The following is a 22,495-nucleotide window of genomic DNA, read 5'->3' on the forward strand; positions in this document are numbered from 1 at the left end:
AATGCACTGAGAGTGCCCAAGCTCATTTCACCTTCGGCTAGCCGAAACAGGACCATCTCATTACACTTGGATTGATGAAAAAGGGAGGTGGAATACAAAAATCTGGAAGACACCTCAAATACTGAAGCAATTTGTGACCACAGGCAGCAAGACTTGATCAACATTCAGGTTTAGGCTAAGCAGCAATTGTTGCTCACTGCGATAACCATCTCCAACTCACAGAATCTAACCGCCTCTCACTGATGGCCTTACCGTTACTGGGTCTTCTATCATCAACTTTCAGGGATTACCACTGGTCAAAGGCTGAACTAGACCACCTATATAAATACTGTGGTTACAAGAGAAGATCAGAGACTAGGAATTCTGTGGTGAACTCACCTCTTGACTCCCCAATGCCAGTCCACTATCTACAAAGCACAAGTCAGGATTGTGATGCCAATACTTTACACTTACCTGGATATATTCAGCTCCAGCAACACCAAAAGATACTACAGTCTGACACCATTACTCCCTACCATAGTGTGGAGTTGCAGCATCCTGTACTACCTACAAGAAGCACTGAATCAACTCACCAAGACCTCAACACTGTCTTCCAAGTACACCATCTCTACTATCTAGAGGAACAGGCCAGTAGACACATGAGACCACGTCTTCCAAGTCACATATTTGGAACAATAATTGCTGTTCTTTCTTTGTGCTGGGTCTAAACCCTAGGGTGCAACTACACTGCAGTATACCTGCACCAGATGGACTGCAGCAGTTCATTCAGATGGCTCACCACCACCATTCAAGGGCAACTACAGATGGACCAGCAGCACCCACAACCAAAGAACAAATATGAAGGAAACTATGCTACGGGATATAAATCTCTGGTTCATCCTTATCTAGAGCACTACATTCAGCTTTGGGCACCTCACCTCAGCAAGGACCATTGCTGTCACAAAAATATCTCCAGAACTCCATGAAACAAGGATGGATTCAATTAATAAGCTTCTGTATGTCCCTAATTGTACAAGATTAAAGGATTATCTAATTAAGAAGTTTAAGATGATTAAACAACTTGAAAGGTCGAGAGAAACTATTTCCTGTAGCAGATAAGCCCAGAACAAGGAGATGTAACCTTAGTATTGGATGAATGTTATTTGGGATGGTGTCAAGATTCTTTTATTTCACAAAGACTAGTGGAATCTTTATATCTATTCCTGTGAAAGCTGTGAATTCAGGAGCAAATTGAGTAATTGCAAAACTGAGATTCGAACAATTGTTTGGTAGTACAAAACTCGAGTACTGCTAAAAAAAAGGCACATTTGTTGAAGCTTTTCATGTTGCACAATTCGCGAGTAAAGAGAAAACAATATTTGTACCATATGAGAGGATGTGCAAATTGGTTGGCAAGTGGAACCTGATTGGTACAAGCACTGCCATGGAGAATACACTGGTGAATGATAATGATGGTCAACAGCCAAGCATTATTTAAATCTTAAACCAGGTGGGTTGACTTTGATTGGTCAAGGTATTGCCATGAGAAACAAACCAAATGACAGCTGTCACCTTGTGTTTTAACTGAAGTGGGTGCACCTTGCATGCTCCATTTCTTTGCTAAAAACAAGAGCCTGTGTAGCTTTCAGTCTACTTAAGTGCGCCACATTGCGAGTCTACCTAAATGTGCTAAATTGATCACTAGCCTAATTCTTTGCACATTCAGGATTATTTAGCAAATGTGGTCTAATCACAGAATCACATCCAATATTGAACTCTGTGTTGTACATTTTGCAAATGTGGGTTGGTTGATTTTTTTCAGCCAGACTGAGATTGATAGATATTTGCTATGCTAGAGGACTAAGGATATGGAATCAAAGCAGAAAAATGGAGTCAAGAATATGGATATCTGAATGGTGGACAAGGACACAAATGCCCTTCCACTGCTCCTACTTTCCAATTAGATTTGCATGTGAGCCCAGACAAAAGTGAAAAGATTTAATTCTCTTAACCAAGCTTGACTATTACATGAATGGTTACCAATAGCTCCAAAGCCACAGTTTGAAATGATACATGACCAGATGAAGAGAAGGGAAATTTGCCTTACTGGAGATTACCTGATCTGAAGGCTGCTGATCCCTCTGTGCTATAATATCTTTAATCACTCTGACGAAGAAGGCATTCACCTTGCTCGTGGATGTATGAGGCAGCAAAAGCCGGATAGGCATCACAATGGAGGGAAATATTACTGAAACAGAAGAAATGTCATCATAAATCATATGTCAGGGATTGCTTTCTCCACTCTTCCACACCCCCACTTCACCACCCCTCCACCACAACTCCCCTGGTCTATAGTACCAGTGATACTGGCAGCCCTTGAACCCAAAGCAAGACCTTTAGAAGCAAATGCCAAGAAATGAAGATGGGGTAGAAATTCTCCTAACTTTGTATATACCTACGTATAAATCCTCTGAGAACAAAAAATTGTCATTAAATATCATTAGAAACTGTGAGCAGTTGTGGGCTGCAATGAGCAGCTTTAATGGAACATCAGAACAAATTTTGCAATAGATTTTTAAGTCCACACTTTCAGTTCAGTTGCGGTTGGTGAACTTATGCTGAGCTGCTCCCTGCACTCTAAGCACACTCCTCGATGGGAGGAAGAACAAGTGGTTAAAGATAGAGGGCTGGGTGAGAGAGGGGGAAGGGTGCACTTACATTGATGTGATGGTCAAGAAGTCACAACAATGCCTCTACTTGCTCAGGAGGCTAAGGAAATTCGGTATGTCCATAAAGACTCTTACCAGTTTTCACAGATGCACCATACAAAGCACTCTACCTGGATGCATCATGGCTTGGTATAGCAACTGCTTTGCCCTGGACCATAAGAAACAACAGAGAGTTGTGAATACAGCCCAGTCCATCGCACAAGCCAACCTTTCATCCGCTGACTCCATCTAAATCTCTTGCTGCCTGGGAAAGCCAGCCAACATAATCAAAGACCCCTCCACTGTGATTATAATCTCTTCCAACCTCTTTCATCGGGTGGAAGATATAAAAGCTCAAACTCACATAACAACAGTTTCGAGAATGGCTTCTTCCCCGCTGTTATTAAGACTTCTGAATGGACCTCTCAAATTTAAAATCTAAAGTCGACCTTGCTCTTTGTGCACCTTCTCTGCAGCCGTAACACCTGTCTTCATCTCTCTGTTCTATTACTTTGCACGGTATGATCTGCCTGTACTCTATGCAAAACAAAGCTTTTCACTGTACCTGGGTAAATGTGACAATAATAAAACAAAATCAAATCAAATCAGAGTAGGAACCACCAACCAGCCATGGGACTGCCATTGTCAGGTTATGTTTCAGAGCACAGTAATAATGCATTTCCACAAAAAGGAAAATTCCGGTGAGGCCAGCAAACTACAACATAGGCTTGCTGATACGTGGCTTTTGAGGGGTTATTTTAGTAATTCATAAATGCAAAACCTATATTTCAGAAGCTTTGCAAATACTTAAAAGAAGCATGATTTGGAGATGCCAGCGTTGGACTGGGGTGTACAGAGTTAAAAATCACACAACACCAGGTTACAGTCCAACAGGGTTAATTGCAGCACCGCTCCTACTATCACCTGATGAAGGAGCGTCGCTCCGAAAGCTAATGTGCTTCCAATTAAACCTGTTGGACTATAGCCTGGTGTTGTGTGATTTTTAACTAAAAGAAACACGTTGAGTTTATCTTAGAAGCAATTCATAGGGCTGCTGGACCACAGTCACACCTGGCCAGACTAGGTAAGATTGGCAAGTTTTATTTCCATATTCATGAACTAGCTAGATTTTTATGACAACCCACCTAATTTGTTGTCTTAGTTTATAGATATCATTGTTCTATTTCCAGGTTTTTCAACTCAACTCAGTTCTCAAACTGCCGTAGTGAGACAAAAATACACATTCTCCAGATCATTAGTCCAGACCAGTATTATCATTCCAGAGCTATGGCTGAAGAAATGAAACATGGCAGAGGAACAATAGAAGTGCTGAACACTTACTGCTGAGGAAAATAAGTGGTTTGAAGAAATTTACATTAAAGATCATCTTTGCATGCTTGACAAATGGATCATCAGGGTTCTTCTGGGAGTCGACCTGTGTACCAAATGCGACACTGGCAACAACATCCATGGAAAAGCAGCCATAGTACCTGTACAGAGATGGAATAAATGTTAGTAATAGGCCACACACTGCTCCCCTTTTGCATGAAGTATTGGAAATGGATAAGACCCACAAAACCAACTTTTCAAAAAACTGCTGCAGGACCATCTCATCCTCAAAATGGCTGTTCTTATCCGGCATCAACCATATAACAAGCTGGTTTAAATCCGGCAATGAGTAATTTGAGAGGATTAATTATTACTCTCACAGTTCTCCAGAGAAGAGTGAACACAATCTATTGAACATCACATTCAGTTTGAGGGTGAACAACCTGGATCTGAAAGTAGTGTTGGAAAGTTCAATAAACGCAGATGCAAAATTATGAAGACAGAGTTAGCAAATGTGAAAACAGATTAAAAGGTAAGCAGTCGATAAGCAGCAGCAAACATTTAAGGCTATTTTATATCTCTGAATTAACTCTCCAGTCAAGAAGACATTATCACGACTATGTTCAGGCTTATTCTAAAAAACAACACTACTGTAATAAATTTTGGAATAAAATTTAAACTAAAGAGTATCCGATATGACAATCATGTAACGGGTTCTGACATATCAATCAAATGCTAATCTACATTTGTTTGTTCAGAGCCATTTGCTCATAGGGTCTCTTTTAAAGAGTCACATTCTGCTGTGTCTACCAGAGCACTCCTTCCTCAGAGTTCCAATTACTCCCACACTGTTGTTTTTATACCCAGTGATGTGCAGCTCTGTGACATCACAGCAAGATTGTTCCAGGTTTCTATTATCTTTACAAAATAAAAGAGACAAAGGGATGGAGAGGACATGGAAATATGAGGGAACACTGTCAAAGACCTTTTAAACAGCGATCAAAATGTTCCCAATTCCACAGCTGAGTTCCCCTAGGTTATATGTTGGGGTTTCCACCCGCTTCCAAATCCTCCTGAAACAATGAAAATAAGCAAAGAGGATGAAATGTAAATTCCCCCTTGTCTTTTTTTATAATGGTGACCCCACAATGTCAGAGAACATGTGTGCAGGTTCATGATTCAACATACTTCCAACTGGGAGAGGTAGCATGGGTTAGAATGGTAGGTTAAGTTTGAAATTCCAGGTTATGGTCTTATTTTATCCACTCTAGACTCAATTTACAGGTAAGAGGGGATAATCCAATTCACAAAATGCCTTAAGTATAAAAAACAACATCTTGTTCTGCCTTTCTTACTGATTTTGTAACCCAGCCCTGCTATCCCCAAGTCCCTTAAAAGCAATTGTCCTAGTATCAATCCTGGGAAACCCCAATGTATATCCCTCTCTAACCTGAAAAACCACCGTTCACTGTTATTCTGTTTCTGTGACCAGGCAACTTTGTATCCATGCCAACGCTATCCCTTTTATTCCATGAGCTTTAATCTTACTGGCTGGTATGTTATGCAGCACTTTATCAAACACCTTTCAGAAGTCCACGGACACCACTCAATCGCACAACTCTCAGCAAACTTTTCTGTCACCTCATCAAATCTTCAGCAAGTTAATTAAATATGATTTATGTTTTAACAAATCCAGCTCAGTTTTCTTTAACTGAGCCACATTTGTTCAAATAACGTAATTTTGGTCCAGTTCACCACTTCTAATGCTTCCCCCACAACTGACGTTAGGCTGAAAGATCTGTAATTCCTAGATTTATAATTACATCCTTTACTGACAAGTCTGTAATATTTATAGTTCTCCAGTCCTCTGCTACTCCTGGATCTAAGCAGGATTGAAAGATTGTAGCTACCGTCTCCACAGTTTCAATCCTTCCCTCAGCATCCTCCAAACATATCTTTTCTGATCTTAGTGACTTAACAACTATAAGTACATTCAGCCTTCCTAGTAGCTCATTATCAATTTTTAGCTTATCTACGATGTCAAGTACCTTTGCTTTCACTCAGACTCTGTCTTTGGTGAAGACAAATGCAAAATGCTCATTTAGTACCTCAGTGACTATGTACAAATCTTCTTTTGGATCTGTAAAGACCTCAAATTTTCATTTTTGACTGTTTGGAAAAAAAAACCAAGTGAAGCTAATTGATGCATATGTGATAACATTACTTTTTTTGGGCAAAATGTTACCATCTTTTGGCTAAGTGCAGGTAACATCGAAATTGGTGGAGTGATTCTCGTCACAAGGCTGAGTGAGTTTTCTCACTGTACCTTAACAAACTTTGCTTTAATTCCCACTTGGGTCTTTGAGATCCTATTTCCATCCCATCTTACCATGCACAATTCATGGAGGAACTCTCTGCTCAGCAGGGGTCCTCCATTAGACCAGAATCCCTTGGGGCTGTGCATCTACAGTAGTTCTATCAGCAGGAAGTTATCCTGGTAAGGAGAGTTGGCACAGAAAGGGAAGCTGACACCACACATCTCTGAGAGAGACCTAGAGGCCCTTATGAATAGGGATGTTGAGAAGTGAGTAGTCTTTTTCCCAGAGTACTGGCAGAGGACTCTATGTAACATACGATGCCATCCTGATTGGAAACTACCACTTGGTCAGTGCCATCTCCAGGACGAACAGGTCTGTGCAACAACTCAGCAAGAAGCTTTTATGACCATTTCCAGTCTGTCAGAGTAAGTCCAATAACCTACACTCTACTACCTCAGACTTAACTGGCCACCTCCCACCCAATGCTTATACTCTGACACACTCTGTAACATGAAACATCTTCCCTCACGTTTGTCATGTGTTTTAAGGAGAGGTTATTCTGTATGGTGCTCATTTTAGCAATGTTATTTCTGTACTGTTCAATGAAGGAAGGCCAATGCCATACTGTGCTCTTTAGGAAAGGCTACTACTTATTCAACGCTGATTTCAGAAGGCACTTATTGATTTTCTCCGGTGTTCATTTAGGGAGTGTCAGTGTTATTCTATATTTTCACTTAGAGAGGGCTCTGTGAATTCTGCAGAGTTCATTTAGGGAGGTGGTTCTGTAAATTCTCTACTATTTATTTAGGGAGGAGCATGATAAACCTGAACTGTGTTCATATAAAGAGGGGTAACATTACAGACCAGCAATGCTAATTCTGTATCGTATTCATTTAGGGAGGGGTGATGTTAATTCTATACTGCATTCATTTAGGGAGGGGAAAGATAAATTCTACAGTGTGTTAAGTTGTGGGGGACAATATTAATTTATAATGTGTTTAAGCAAGGGGACATTAATTCGATACCATGTTCATTTAGGGAAGAGCTATGTTAATTCTACTACTGTGTTCTTTTAAGGATTCAAAAATTGAAGATCACTACAAAAGATAAGCAAACAGTGCTACAATGAATGATGAAAATAAGTGACTATATGAAATCCTGGGAATCTCTAAGAGGAAATAATTTAAAGAGTGAAGTGAGAGAGAGAGAGAGAGAGAGAGAGAGAGAGAGAGAGAGAGAGAGAGAGAGCCATTCACTTAAATGTGAAGCGACCATTACAACCCATCTGTCTAACAGTAGCTTTCCTCAATTGTTTACTCTTCAAATACTTAACCAGTTGTCTCTGAATTTTACTGACCCTTTCACCTTCGTATTTCCCCCAAATGTATATTCTTTCTGGCTAGTGCACAAATGGTAGTTTATCTTAATTCCAAGTTTAAATCTTTCCTTTGCAGCTTATGATGATTTAAGCAAAGAATTTTAATGCAATTTATCTTCTCAGAGACAAAGGCACACAAAACTTTTTTGCCCTTCCCTCCTCACAGAATTACAGTCATCTGACATTGTCAGCAAACATTTTGGGAAATTCTGAACATAAAGCTGATTAGCTCACCATTTACCTCCCAGACGTGATCGATGATGCTCTCCACCAGATCTCCACTTCCCCCTCCTCCGCCCTTGAGCCCCGCTCCTCCAATCACCACCAGAACAGAACCCAACTCGTCCTCATCTACCACCCCACCAACCTCCATATACATCGTACCATCCGTCGTCACTTCCGCCACCTCCAAACGAACCCCACCACCAGGGATATATTTCCCTCCTCTATCAGCGTTCCGAAAAGACCACTCCCTCCGCGACTCCCTCGTCAGGTCCACACCCCCACAAACCCAAGCTCCACTCCCGGCACCTTCCTCTGCAACCGCAAGAAATGCAAAGCTTGTGCCCACACCTCCCCCCTTACTTCCCTCCAAGGCCCCAAGGGATCCTTCCATATCCGCCACAAATTCACCTGCACCTCCACACACATCATTTACTGCATCCACTGCACCCGACGTGGCCTCCTCTATATTGGGGAGACAGGCCGCCTACTTGCGGAACGTTTCAGAGAACACCTCTGGGACACCTGGACCAACCAACCCAACCACCCCGTGGCTCAACACTTCAACTCCCCCTCCCACTCCACCAAGGACATGCAAGTCCTTGGACTCCTCCATCGCCAGACCATAGCAACACGATGGCTGGAGGAAGAGCGCCTCATCTTGCGCCTAGGAACCCTCCAACCACAAGGGATGAACTCAGACTTCTCCAGTTTCCTCATTTCCCCCCCTCCCCACCTTGCCTCAGTCCCAACCCTCGAACTCAGCACCACCTTCCTAACCTGCAATCTTCTTCCTGACCTCTCTGTCCCCACCCCCACTCCGGCCTATCACCCTCACCTTAACCTCCTTCCACCTATCCCATTTCCAATGCCCCTCCCCCAAGTCCCTCCTCCCTACCTTTTATCTTAGCCTGCTAGGCACACTTTCCTCATTCCTGAAGAAGGGCTCATGCCCGAAACGTCAATTCTCCTGCTCCTTGGATGCTGCCTGACCTGCTGCGCTTTTCCAGCAACACATTTTCAGCTCTGATCTCTAGCATCTTGCGTCCTCACTTTCTTCTAGCTCACCATTTACACAAGTTTACTCCATTTTCTTTAATCAGTTTTGAGATGCAGATATTGCTGACACAGATGGCATTTATTTTCCATTTCTAACGGCCCTCTTGAAAGTAATGATGAGCTACTTTCTTGAACCCCCTCTGTCCATTTCGTTTGGGAACATGTAAAACTCTGTTAGAGACTTCCATAATTTTTATCAAGTGACTGTGAAGGAACAGCAACACATTTCAAAACCATACTTTCAATCACCTGTGGCCATCAGACTGGTAGAGAAGGTTTGGCCTCGAGGAGGAAATTTGCCATAGAATTATTATTTATTTGACATATTATGTAAATTTCCTCCTGTATCTCAAAGGTAATTGTCAAATCTGCAGATGTGTCCATCCCCATCCTTTACCTTCTATCCTTTCGATATTTTTCTTTCGCAATTCGTGTCAGACAACATTAACTTTTTCTTGGGAAAAAGTGAGGACTGCAGATGCTGGAGATTAAGGCTAAAAAATGTGATGCTGGAAAAGCGCAGCAGGTCAGGCACCATCCAAGGAGCAGGAGAATCGACGTTTCGAGTATAAGCCCTTCTTCATTCCTGAAGATTCTCCTGCTCCTTGGATGCTGCCTGACCTGCTGCACTTTTTCAGCAACTCATTTTTCAGCTCTAACTTTTTCTTGCCCATGACAGAACAAACTTGCACGCATTGAGTAAGCCACTGCCTATGTTTGACATCCAAATTGCATTGTTGCTGGACGCCAATTGCTTACCGATAGATATCAAAACCCTCGCCGGACTCTGCATGAGTCTTCAGATTTTCCATCAGTGTGTCTGTCACCTGGTTAATTAATGGGCACATCTGAAAGAAAAACAGCTTGACAATTATGGGAGAATATTTATTGCAGTATAAACTGTGCCCATTGCTGTCATTGGAATTGTTAAGTGCAATTTCGAATCCTCCATTGTCAGGGAAATCATTCAACACCCCTCCAGAAACTTACTTTAAACTGATACTTCAGTGCAATACCAAAGGTGTGCTGCACTGTCAGAGATGTTGTCTTTCAAGACATTCAATTAGGCGAAAGTGAGGAATGCAGATGCTGGCGATTAGAGTCAAGAGGGTGGTGTTGGAAAAACACAGCAGGTCAAGCAGCATCCGAAGAGCAGGAAAATCGACAATTCGGGCAAAAGTCCTTCATAAGGCATTCAATTGCCTTCTCTTTCAAGTGAACTTTAAAGATCCCATAGCAGTACCTGAACCAAAAGTACGGCTGACTCTTGGTGAATTAGCTATGAACATCACAAAAAAGAAAGACTATCTAACCATTAAATCATTGCCATCTGCGCCAACTTGCTGCGTGCGATTTTTGGCTGTCGCATTTTCCACATTACAACAGCAATTACACTGTAAAAAATCTTTATTTGGGATATTCTGAGGACATGAAACGTATATACGCATGCATTCTTTGAATTTTAAATGTTAAAACTTTAGAGAAAGAATGCATTGAGCTCTGAGTTAAACTACAAGGCAGAAGATTCACTTCCTCAGCTTCAAAACTCCACTACTCAGCTTGATAATATAATACCGACCCTTCTCATATCAGAAAGTATGCAGTGAAACACTGACTTCAACTGGTGATTGGGTGCAGGAATCACAATCACAGTGAACCTGCCTACATGTAGCACTGCTATGTGAACCTTTTGTGCTGCTTGCTAGTTTAAATGATGGTGTTGTGAGACTCAGAACTGAGCACAAGGTTGAGTGGCTGTATTACACGTCAGGGACACAGAAGGGAGGTGTATTCTGCCTGCTGGAAAATGACAGGTGAAGAGTTTATTAGCAAAGAGAAGAGCAGAAAACTGGGGCAATGACCTCCAATGTAGCACTGACAGCCTTGTTGGAGTATTTGCTACCAGAGAGATCCTCCATCGACAAGGGCTCTGGAGGCGCTCTACACAGGTGCAATGGAGTACAGGGGCAGTGAATGGTAATTGTCACAGATCTACGTCTGGTGCTGTAAAATATTCAGTTATTTTTCCTGAGTAATAAAGATCAGTAAATATATCTTTATAAAACATGTTTTTAAAAATGAAAGTATCATTTCACCCCGTTCGCCTCCTCTTGTTATGAAGCACGACCTGAATTCATCATTGATAGCCTCACCTTACCTTCACACTGGTACATGTCTCCCACTTATCTCTCATACCTGACACACACTGCGAGTTCAACTGTGGCAGACATATCATCAATCACCTTCTACCACACTTCCTCTCTCTCGCAAGAAAAGCTGGCCATAGTCAGATGCAGTAGCACCTAACCATTAGGGGTCAGGCCTGGCTACATTTCCTCCCTCACTCATACAGAGTGGATGACATTGACCATCATTGCTGTTTGCTCAAACAAGACCGTGATAAGTGGAAAAGCTGAAACCACTGAACATGAAAGTTTGTTCTGACCTAATACTTCTCCCATTTGATTTTTCCCTCAGCCTACGAGCTCCTTTGTCTTACATTTTGCAAATTCTGTAAACATGCACCACTGCATGATGATGATTCTCATGACAGCAAGATTATCACTGTATACATGTTGTAAAAGAATCATGGAATCCCTACAGTGCAGCAAGAGGCTACTCAGCTCATCGAGTTTGCACCGACCCTCTTAACAGCATCCCACCCTAACCTCATCACCACATATTTCTCATGGCTAACCTACCCAACCAGTTCATCCCTAGACACTATGGACAATTTAGCACAGCAAATCTATCTAACTTGCACATCCATGGACTGTGGGAGGAAACCCACACAGATACATGGAGAACATGCAAACTCCACACAGATAGTCGCCAGAGGGTGGAGTTGAACCTGGGTCCCTGGCACTGCGAGGCAGCAGCGCTAACCACTGGGCTACCATGCGGCCCTAATACGATCGTGCTTATCGCCAAACAATCATCTTTTGCTTTGACCTGGTAGCTCATCTAATGAAAGAATAGATAAATGGGAGAGAATGAAATCAGCGTGACCAGTATCAGGTCAGTAGGAGCTCACTGGCATCATACACTGACTGTGAGATCACAAATAAATACATATTCAATGATGGGAAACATTTTGCAGTTGTTGAACATGCTGGAAGACTGTACACAAACTGTGGACACTAAATTCGTACAAAAATGGCTCCAATAGCATCCTAAGAACAGGCACTAAGCCCAGTTTTGCAGCACTTGAATACACTCAGTACACATTTTCAAAAACAATCAGCCACAGTGAAAAAATGGAAATACATGTCCAAGACTGACGACATGTTACTTCAAAGGACATCTGAAGGTTTTTTCATGCACTTGATGCTTCTGTTCTTCTCAGCACTGGCTTAGATATGATCACTGATAAACTAAGGTAGAACAATCTACAATGATCATTGTGAATTATGAAGGAGCTATTTGACTGACAAATCATAAATGTGTTCAAACACAATTGAAAACAGAAGTTACTGTGGAGTAAGGGGAGTAAATAGGGGTGGAGAGAGAGCCCAGTCAGATAGAGAAAAAACAGAAAAAAGAATGGGTAATGGTCAGCCTGGAAAACTAAAGACCTGCTAATGGGGAGCAAGAGCAGCTGTCAATAAGTTGTTTGTGGTAGCAGCTCATGTAATAACAATGTCTGATATGTGGGGGCTGGGGTAAGGACATGGGAGAAGCTCAAACCCAAAAGTTTTTGAACTTGATATTGAGTGCAGAAGGCTGCAGGGTTCCCAAGTGGAAAATGAGGTGTTGTCATTCCAGCGTGTGCTGAGCTTTGCTGAAGCACTGTAACAAGCCTGAGAAAGAGATGTCGGTTACAGAACATGATAGTGTGTTGAAGTGGCAGGCAACTGGAAGCTCAGGGTCATTTTTGTGGATAGAACATAACAGCGCAGTACAGGCCCTTTGGCCCTTGATGTTGCGCCGACCTGCGAAACCAATCTGAAGCCTATTTAACCTACACTATTCCATTTTCGCCCATATGTTTATCCAATGACTATATAAATGCCCTTAAAGTTGGCGAGTCTATTACTGTTGCAGGCAGGGCATTCCACGCCCCTACTACTCTCTGAGTAAAGGAACTACCTCTAACATATGTTCTATATCTATCTACCCCTCAATTTAAAGCTATGTCCCCTCGTGATAGCCATTGCCATTCAAGGAAAAAGGCTCTCACTGTCAAGCCTATCTAACCCTCAATTAAGTTACCTCTCAACATTCTTCTCTCTTATGAAAACACCTTCAAGTCGCTCAGCCTTTCCTCATAAGACCTTCTCTCCATACCAGGCAACATCCTTGTAAATTGTCTCTAAATTCTTTCCAAAGTTTCCACATCCTCCCTATAATGCGGTGACCAGAACTGCATGCAATACTCCAAATGCAGCCGCACCAGAGTTTTCTATAGCTGCAACGTGACCACGTGGCTCCAAAACTCAATCCCTCTATCAATAAAAGCTAACACACCGTATGCCCTCTTAACAACCCTATCAACCTGGGTGGCAACTTTCAGGAATCTATGTACATGGACAGCAAGATCTCTCTGCTCATCTACACTGCCAGGAATCTTACCACTAGCCCAGTACTCTTTATTCCTGTTGCTCTTTCCAAAGTGAATCACCTCATCATTTTCCACATTAAACTCTATTTGCCATCTCTCAGCCCAGCTCTGCAGTTTATCTATGTCTTTCTGTAACCTACAACATCCTTCTGCACTATCCACAACTCCACCGACCTTAGTGTCATCCGCAAATTTACTAACCTATCCTTCTACACCCTCTTTATAAGGCTATTTATAAAAATGACAAACAGCAGTTTGTATATTTATAAAAATGACAAACAGCAGTGGTTCCAAAACAGATCCTTGTGGTACAGCACTAGTAACTGAACTCCAGGCTGAACATTTTCTATTGACCACCACTTTCTTTCAGCTAGCCAATTTCTGATCCAAACTGCTAAATCACCCTCAATCCCATGCCTCTGTATTTTGTGCAATAACCTACTGTTGGGAATGTTATCAAATACCGGACTGAAATCCATATACACCACATCAACCACTTTACCCTCATCCACCTGTTTGGTCATCTTCTCAAAGAACTTAATAAGGTTTGTAAGGCACGATCTACCCTTCACAAAACCGTGTTGACTATTCCTAATCAATTTATTCCTTTCTAGATGATTATAAATCCTATCTCCTATAATCCATTCCAACACTTTACCCACAACCAAAGTAAGGCTCACTGGTCTATAATTTCCAGGGTTGTCTCTACTTCCCTTCTTGAACAAGGGAACAACATTTGCTATCCTCCAGTCTTCTGGCATTATTCTTGTAGACAATGATGACATAAAGATCAAAGCCAAAGTCTCTGCAATCTCCTCCCTGGCTTCCCAGAGAATCCTAAAATAAATCCAGCCCAGGGGACTTACCTATTTTCACACTTTCCAGAATTGCTAACACCTTCTCCTTGAGAACCTCAATCCTATCTAGTCTAGTAGCCTGTATCTCAGTATTCTCCTCGATAATACTGCTGTTTTCCGGTGTGAATACTGACAAAAATATTCATTGTGCGCTTTTCCTATCTCCTCAGACTCCACGCACATTTTCCCACTACTGTCCTTGATTGGACCTAGTCTTACTCTAGTCATTCTTTTATTCCTGATATAACTACAGAAAGCTTTAGGGTTTTCCTTGACCCTATCTGCCAACAACCTCTCATGTCCCCACCTGGCTCTTCTTAGTTCTCTTTTTAGGACTTTCCTAGCTAACTTGTAACTCTCAAGTGCCCAAACTGAGTCTTCACGTCTCATTCTAACGTAAGCTGCCTTCTTCCGCTTCACAAGAGATTCAACTTCCTTAGTAAACATGGCTCCCGCACTCGACAACTTCCTCCCTGCCTGACAGGTACATACAGTAGCTGTTCCTTGAATAAGCTCCAAATTTCAATTGCGTTCATCCCCTGCGGTAACCTTCCCCATCCTATGCATCCTAAATCTTGTCTAACCGCATTGTAATTGCCTTTCCCCCAGCTATAACTCTTGCCCTACAGTATATACTTATCCCTTACCATCGCTAAAGTAAACGTAACCAAATTGCGGTCACTATCACCAAGGTGCTCACCTACCTCCAAATCTAATACCTGGCCTGGTTCATTACCCAGTACCAAATCCAATGTGGCCTCGCCCCTTGTTGGTCTGTCTACATACTGTGTCAGGAAACCCTCTTGCACACTTGGACAAAAACTGACCCCCAATCCCCCATAACAATTACCCTGTTAGTCTCGCTCCTATCCAGAATTATTCTTTGCTAACCTTTCCTCCACATCTCTGGAACTATTTGGAGGCCTATAGAAAGCTTCCAATAGGGTGACCTCTCCTTTCCTGTAAGTAATCTAATCTAATCTAATCTAATCTAACCTCAGCCCATACTCCCTCAGTAGTTGAGTCCTCAAACGTCCTTTCTGCCACCATAATACTGTTCTTGACTAACAAGGCCACACCTCCTCCTCTTTTACCATCTTCTCTGTTCTTTCCAAAACAACTTGCAACAACAATTCCTGTCTCTGCTCTATCCATGCCTCCACTATGGCCACAACATCAAAGTCCCAGGTACCAACTCATGCTGCAAGTTCAGTTACCTTATTCTGGATGCTCCTGGCATTGAAGTAGACACACTTCAAACCAGCTTCCTGTTTACCAGCGCACTCTTGCGACCTTGAAACCACTGACCTCACAACTTCCAACCCCCTGGACAGTGGAACTACAGTTTATGTTCCCATCCCCCTGCTGAATTAGTTTAAACCCTCCCGAAGAACATTAGGAGATGCCCCCGCCCCAGTATATTGGTACCCCTATGGTTCAGGTGTAGGTATTCTGCAAAGCGGTGGCCCAGTCTGTGTTTCGTCTCCCTCGTGAAAAGGAGATCATATTATGAGCAGCAAATACAGTAGATTAAGACCAGGATCTCAATCTTCAACTGTATAGTGATAAGGAGCTCCAATTAATTAGAGAGACTACAGGAGCTGGGACTGGTGTCATAACGGCAGAGAAGACTAGGGGGAGGTTTAAAAGAGGTCCTCGAAGTGCTGGTAAAACACTATTTCACGTGGAAGATGTGTCTGGACACTTGGATTCTGAGGAGGAATGAAGTAAATGGGTAGGTATTACGGGCAGGGTGAATCGGAAGGTGCCATGAGACTGCGTGGTTTTTTTGGGAGTGAAGGAAGAGTGGACTAAGGTATCCTGGAGGGTACAGTCCCTGCGGAAAGCTGACAGGGAGGAGAAGGGAGGAGAATATGTAACTGCTGGTGGTATCCTGCTGGATGTGATGGAAATGGAGGCTAATGATCCTTTGGATGTGGATGCTGGTGCGATGGTAAGTGAGGACCAGAGGGATGTTATCGCTAGTTTAAGGAGGGAAGACAAGGAGTGAGGGCCGAAGTAGAGGAGATTGGTCAGACTCAGCTGACAGCCCTGTTGACATGGTGGTGAATCCTCATTCTGCTTAGGGACACTGCAGCCCAAAGGACTCAATATTGAGTTCAATAGTTTTAGGGTCTGAGCACTTTCTTCTACATCATTACCCCAACCCCGAAACACCAAGCCTTGTCATTACATGGGCAGCTACCGCATACATTCCATTGTCAGCCACTAATGGTTTCCATAGTAGCTATTCATTTTCTCAGGCTAACCTTTACTCATTCCTTCGTCTGTCCAACTCTTTTTCTCTGTGTCGGCTCCATGTCCACCTATTGTTTACTCCTCCCCCACCTCGCATCCCAGGCTGTTAGACCTGCTGGGTTTCTCCTTCAATGTCTATTTTTGTTTCTGATTTCTAGTATTCAGAGTTCTTTGGTTTTTCTTCCATAATGTGTATTTCAATATTCCTTAGAGTTCAGTCCTGATATCACAAGGCAGTTAGCAGTATACTTTTTCCCTCTCATGTCCCAAAAGTGGTCATTTTTGACCTACTGTGAACTATCCCCTACCCTATGTGTTGTTTGAAAACTCAAAAAATGTTATCTGGTCAAGTAACTTGATATATTGAGATAAAAGGTTTCCCTTTCCTCCACAAGAAAGCAGAAATGCCCTTCATTTAACATTGATATTCCTTTTAAGCAGTGCCTGCTTGTTTTTCTCCCTTCACAAAGGAAGACATTACCTGTTACATAACTCAGCACAGTCTGTTTAGAAGAAAATCCATTTATAAAGTGAAGAATGAAAGTTGGCAAAGTAGCCAGTGAAAAGATCAGGCTAATGAGATGCTAAAAATAACTGCAGCTCCGTGAATCGGATGCTGTTGTTAATGTGTCATTAGAGGCCAGGATCTCAATCTTCAACTATACAGTCATAAGGACCTCCAGTTAATTAGAGACTAGAGGAGCTGGGACTGGTGTCCTCATGCAGAGAAGACCAGGGGGAGTATTAAAAGAGATCCTCGAATTTTTCTACATGAGTTTAATATGCAAATCTAGAGCATTCTGAAAAACTATAGTGATACTCAACACCGTATGCCATAGGTGTGAAACAAACACCAGTGTTGTAAACTGACCAGCCATTTTTCAGGGATTCACAACTCATCGTCTATCTATCAATTCCCTCAACATAATGGCTGATATGTGCATTAATAATAGTATAAGTTCTCAACGTTAATATTATTAGAGGAAGATTTGCCACATCTGCTGTAACAGCTTCAGAGAGAGTTCTCAGTCATCAAAAAATGCTAAAGTTTGTTTCTTAGACCCTGTAGGCATGCATTTATCAAAGTATTCACATGAAAACAATATTTCTTGTTTAAATGCTGCAGTGGTTTTAGTTTCTCTAAGTTATACATAAGTTGGTAGACCTGAATGTTATTGTTTGAATACAGCACTGTGCTGGAGGGTGTTACAGAGTGAGATTTGGCCATACACAAATAGCTGATTGGCTTGTGCAATTGTGACACTTGTGAGTGTTAAAGATCATCAGCCTACTGGCAACACTCCAAATGGTTCCACACCATATAGCATGTGGGTATGAACAATACAGGAAGAAACCTTTGATCTGACAGAAGGGCAGGTGACTTGTCTCTCTGCAGTAAAAAATATGTGAAGCCTGAGAAAGCATATATTTTCTCCCACCAGTTGTTGCAAACTGTTATCTTTGAGCAGAAACTAAAAGATGTAGTGATTATACCTATTGCTATTCCTCCAAAGAAAAAAAGAAAAAGTCCTGGAGAAAGAAGACTGAAGAATAGTCAGTCCTGGCAAGTAATTGGACCATCCCAGCACACCCTGTGGCTTGGTGCTATTGAACAGTGTTTCCCAGTTTTTTCACTCTCCATCTGTAAAAGCATTTTGTTTTGTTTGTGTTTGTATGAGTACTGACAGATTTTAAAAAGGGGATAGAACTTTACTATAGTACAGCCATATTGTTAATAATTCATAATGAATTACTAGTGATTAGTAATGGCTTAATTTTAATAAATAGTAACTCTTGTTAAGTACAGGAACAGGGCTCTTGTGGTGTGAATCTCTCCCTCTTAGTCAGGAGGCCTGGGTCCAAGTCCCACCTGCTCCAGAGGTGTGTAATTCTCTGAACAGGCTTATCAGAAAATACTTTATGTCCAGGAACCTGCTCAGTCTTTTCTGTTCACTTGACTCCAACAGACTAGGAACTCGGGGACTTTGTGTGCTTTGCTTAGATCATTAGCCTTCATGGTGACCCTGGGAGAAGTGGGGCGTGAAAATCAGCACATTTTTCCAACTGGGTTGTAACATACGACTGCAAGATGTTTGAGAGGAATGACACTATGGAGGGAATCAAGCATAAGGAGTAGAATATTAAATAGGAATTATTGGGGTAATTGCTTGTGTCTTTTTGCAATCAATATTTGAATTATTTTCTCTAGTTATTGTTGAGAGTCCCTCTGAAAGAACTGTCACTGTGAGGGTCCTTTGATTCAAAGATGATATCTACTCAGGTGTACAATTCTGCCAGAGCCTTCATGTGACTGAACATAGCAATTCTTGATCCAGAAATCCTTGGGTACATGAGGCAGGAATTCCCAGGAGATAGAGGGGTTCAGAATGCAGGACGTGCTTCGTTTTCTTTCCCTGTCAGCCACTGCTCTGCCTCATTGTTAAGAACTTCCCCATACACAAGAATATTTGTTGACTTACAGAGGTCCTTGTTGTCAAACACTCACCGTCATGTTTTCAAGACGGCTGTACTGACACTGCTAATAACGTGTTGGATCACCTCATCAATGGTGGCCTTTTAGGAGACAGGTGACTGCCAAGATTGGAGAGTGCTCAACATATTCTGGAGTCTCTCCTTCAACATACACAACAAGAGGAACATTTAGCTGACCAAATGTGGGTTGACACATAATGTCTTTTTAGCAAACTTCAGGGATAAGCTGAGTTTTTGGATGTAGAATGAAGAGGTTGAGAGTGGCTTGCAAATCTGGGGTACTGAGAGAAATATCTGCAACTTGAGTTCATGTGTACTTATGTTTAATTTTAACATGGAGATGATTGAGATTAAAAACATTTGCCATCTAGACAGCATTCAATACTGACACCAGATAGCAGTTATCTTTGATGAGGTACATACTTGCTATGTGGTAGATTGGAAGCAGCAGGGGGGCTGTCACAAAGTCTTGCTTCACCATGGTCCAGACTTTAAGGGGGTTTGTTTCGGATCTCTCAGTCAATACAGTTTTCATATTATGATGAAGGAACTACAGGATTAGAATACTTCCTGAATCAATAATAGAAAGTAGGCAATTTGGGGGAATGGAGGTCAGGATTTTCTCTGCTGTGGACAACAGCTTAGTACCTTCATTGTTTCCACAGCATATTTTCTCTCGCTTCTTGAAAATAATTACAATTGTACCATTCTTGAAGTTGAGAGGAAATTCTTTCACTGCTCAAATATGCAAGGTGAGTGCGTGAAGTCTTGATGGAAGCAAGGAGTTCACCAGACTGCTGTAGAAGTGCATGGAATGTGTTGCCAGCTGTGATGGTGGAAGCAGAGTCATTGGGAACATTTAAGCGACTGCTGGACATGCACATGGATAGCCGTGAGTTGAGGGGTGGGTAGGTTAAGTTACTATATTTTACATTAGGATTAAACCTCACGGGCCAAGGGGCCTGTTCTGTGCTGTACTTTTCTATGTTCTAAGTACCGGAGTATCACAACTCACTCAAAGGTTATTTGAAAGGGATCATGGTGAGTACGGCCATTCTTTCAACTGTCCAGAGGGACCAGTTGGCATTAGGCTAAGGAGTCTAGACTTGTACCCAAGGCAGCAGCAAAGGCTCATGGGGCACCTTGTTTGCCTGGAAGGATGTATGGGAAGAGTCATCAGAATTGGGAATGTAATACTATCTCTTGAGCCTTCCTTGCACCTCTGTCAAAGCACTCACCAAACAGCTAGCTGCAACCGGTCATCAGCTTCAACATCAGCCTCTTTGTCCATGGTTGCCTTGCACTCCATTATAATCTCATGAGGCTAGGCCTCCCGTTTCTCCCCAAGTTGAGAAAAGCATAGCAGATCACCATGACCCAGGGACCCTCACTGAGTCACACTGATGTGCCCCACCAGAATGTGCCAGGCACCTGAAGCTCACTCAAGGGCAACCTCAACGGTGGTAGAGGTCACCATATGGCAGGCACTACATTTCTTCTGCCTCTGGCCAAAGCTCCCTCTTTGGAATCAGTATTCATTCTATCATGGATTAGCCATTGTTGCCAAGAATCCAATCTTGAAGGCACACTGGGAGAGACAGGATATAGCATCTGGGAGTGTCTGAGTTTATAAGCATCACAGCTGCTATGAAGCCCAGAAAACTTTGCACTTTGGGCACCAGCGATGGTGTGGAATGTCCTGGCTCTGTCAGACTAGCTGTTCGAATCAGTGCGATAGGTTAAGAATTGGCTGGCCCTCCTGAGGAAGACATGAGACATGCCCTTGATGCAATGATGTGTGTCTTTAGGAAAGCCTCTGAATAAACCTGAGACACAGAGATTAAGGCTTACGGTGCCTTCACCAGTACCATCATTGGGCGAGCACAGTTGCCCCAATATGTGAATGCAGCTCAGGCTTTGTCTGTAACCCCTAGCTAGAAGGTACCTTGCTTTCCTTGGTGCCCCTTCTGCCACTTCCCCACACAGAAAAGCCTTCCACATATCCAGGAGGCTGCTGCAGCTGCTGCTCATATCCCGTATGTTTAAACTTCAGTCCCTCCCAGTTTTTCCCCTTTCCTGGAGGGACCTGATTCCTGAGTGGACCATACCAAAGGCAGGTGGGCACTGACAGTCTGAAGGGCTGCTCTGTCAGTCACACTCTCAACACTATCAGCCAGCCCCACCTCCCACTCAGACGCCTCTCAATGGACCTCGACAGAGGAGCTACATGATACAATGGCATATGACTCCAAACCCTGCATGTTAACTTCCCTCCTTGATACAAATTACTCCAGCCATTTTCCACCATTCTGACCTCATGGCTGTCAAGACTTCAACTGTTACCCCATTACCACCAACGAATACTGGTGGGCTCTGATGACATGGCAACCCAATGTGATAGATTCTGAGCTTCCACATGCTGAGTAGTGTGCTTATGCTACAGTGGAAGCTAAAACATTGTGGCATTGCTCCTGGGCTCCTCCATAGCATTTGACTTCACATGTAAACTTCCTGGCAAGCCTGCTAATACACTGAACATTTTATTGAAAGGAGAAAGGCACAAGAGAAGAGTTGTGGTGAGAGAAGGGGGCAAACACAATAGGTGCACTCTTCCAGCACTGAGGGTAAGAAGGAAGCATATCATTTTAAAGTTGTGGGAAAAAATAAATCTTCAACAGTAATGAATTAATTCTGAAGAACATTACCAAAGCTAGGTGTACTTTGGAATCTTCTGTTTTCTATTATCATTCCAATCATATCAAATCCCAAATACATACAGGAGGGAAATAGGGTATGGATGTTATTGTACCAGTTGAAGTTGAGGTATATATGGATTTATGGTGCTGCGTGTATACATGTAAATGGAACTCATCAGTTTCCAATTTAACCTTTATGTTTGCACAGATACCTAGTACTCATTTGTCCACTTTAGTGAAGAGAATTGGAATTGCAATTTTTCTTAGAAACTAGGCTCTATTAAGAGGCTTTTTTTTCCTGACTGTGGACAGCTATCAGAACTCTGTTTCTATCACTTTTTGTTTCTTTCCCACCTGCATTATTTCCCACCTTGCCTATCTCTTAGTGTGTCTGCTTGTAAAAAGATATAGATTTTAGTTATAGAGAGTGACATGTTAGCGATTCATGTTTCTCGTCAGGCATCAGTTAAACAGCTATTTTCTCATGAAGTTCAGAAAACCAACAACTGTTTTATTCAACCTGGGTCTGTCGGTCAGGTAAATTGACGACTTTGGATATACTGATTAAATCTTTTCACATTTGTGATCACTCTGGGAATAGTGGGCCTTGATCTCCAGTGTGCTGACCCAGTGAAT

The 22,495-nt window shown here is 42.4% G+C and overlaps 1 protein-coding gene across 4 annotated transcripts in view; it reads right to left on the minus strand.

Moving 5' to 3' along the window:
* tbxas1 (thromboxane A synthase 1 (platelet)) overlaps positions 1-22,495 on the minus strand; it is a 232,902-nt gene that overhangs the window by 81,904 nt on the left and 128,503 nt on the right. For all 4 annotated transcript variants that reach the window (XM_072552486.1, XM_072552484.1, XM_072552485.1 and 1 more), the window contains 3 exons: positions 9,753-9,841; positions 4,029-4,177; positions 2,097-2,227 (listed from right to left, as the gene is read on the minus strand). In XM_072552486.1, coding sequence (XP_072408587.1) covers positions 2,097-2,227; positions 4,029-4,177; positions 9,753-9,841 — 369 coding nt within the window. The remainder of the gene's footprint in view (positions 1-2,096; positions 2,228-4,028; positions 4,178-9,752; positions 9,842-22,495) is intronic.

The sequence above is a fragment of the Chiloscyllium punctatum genome, chromosome 32 (assembly GCF_047496795.1).
Source record: "Chiloscyllium punctatum isolate Juve2018m chromosome 32, sChiPun1.3, whole genome shotgun sequence".
In the NCBI taxonomy this organism is placed as follows: Eukaryota; Metazoa; Chordata; class Chondrichthyes; order Orectolobiformes; family Hemiscylliidae; genus Chiloscyllium; species Chiloscyllium punctatum.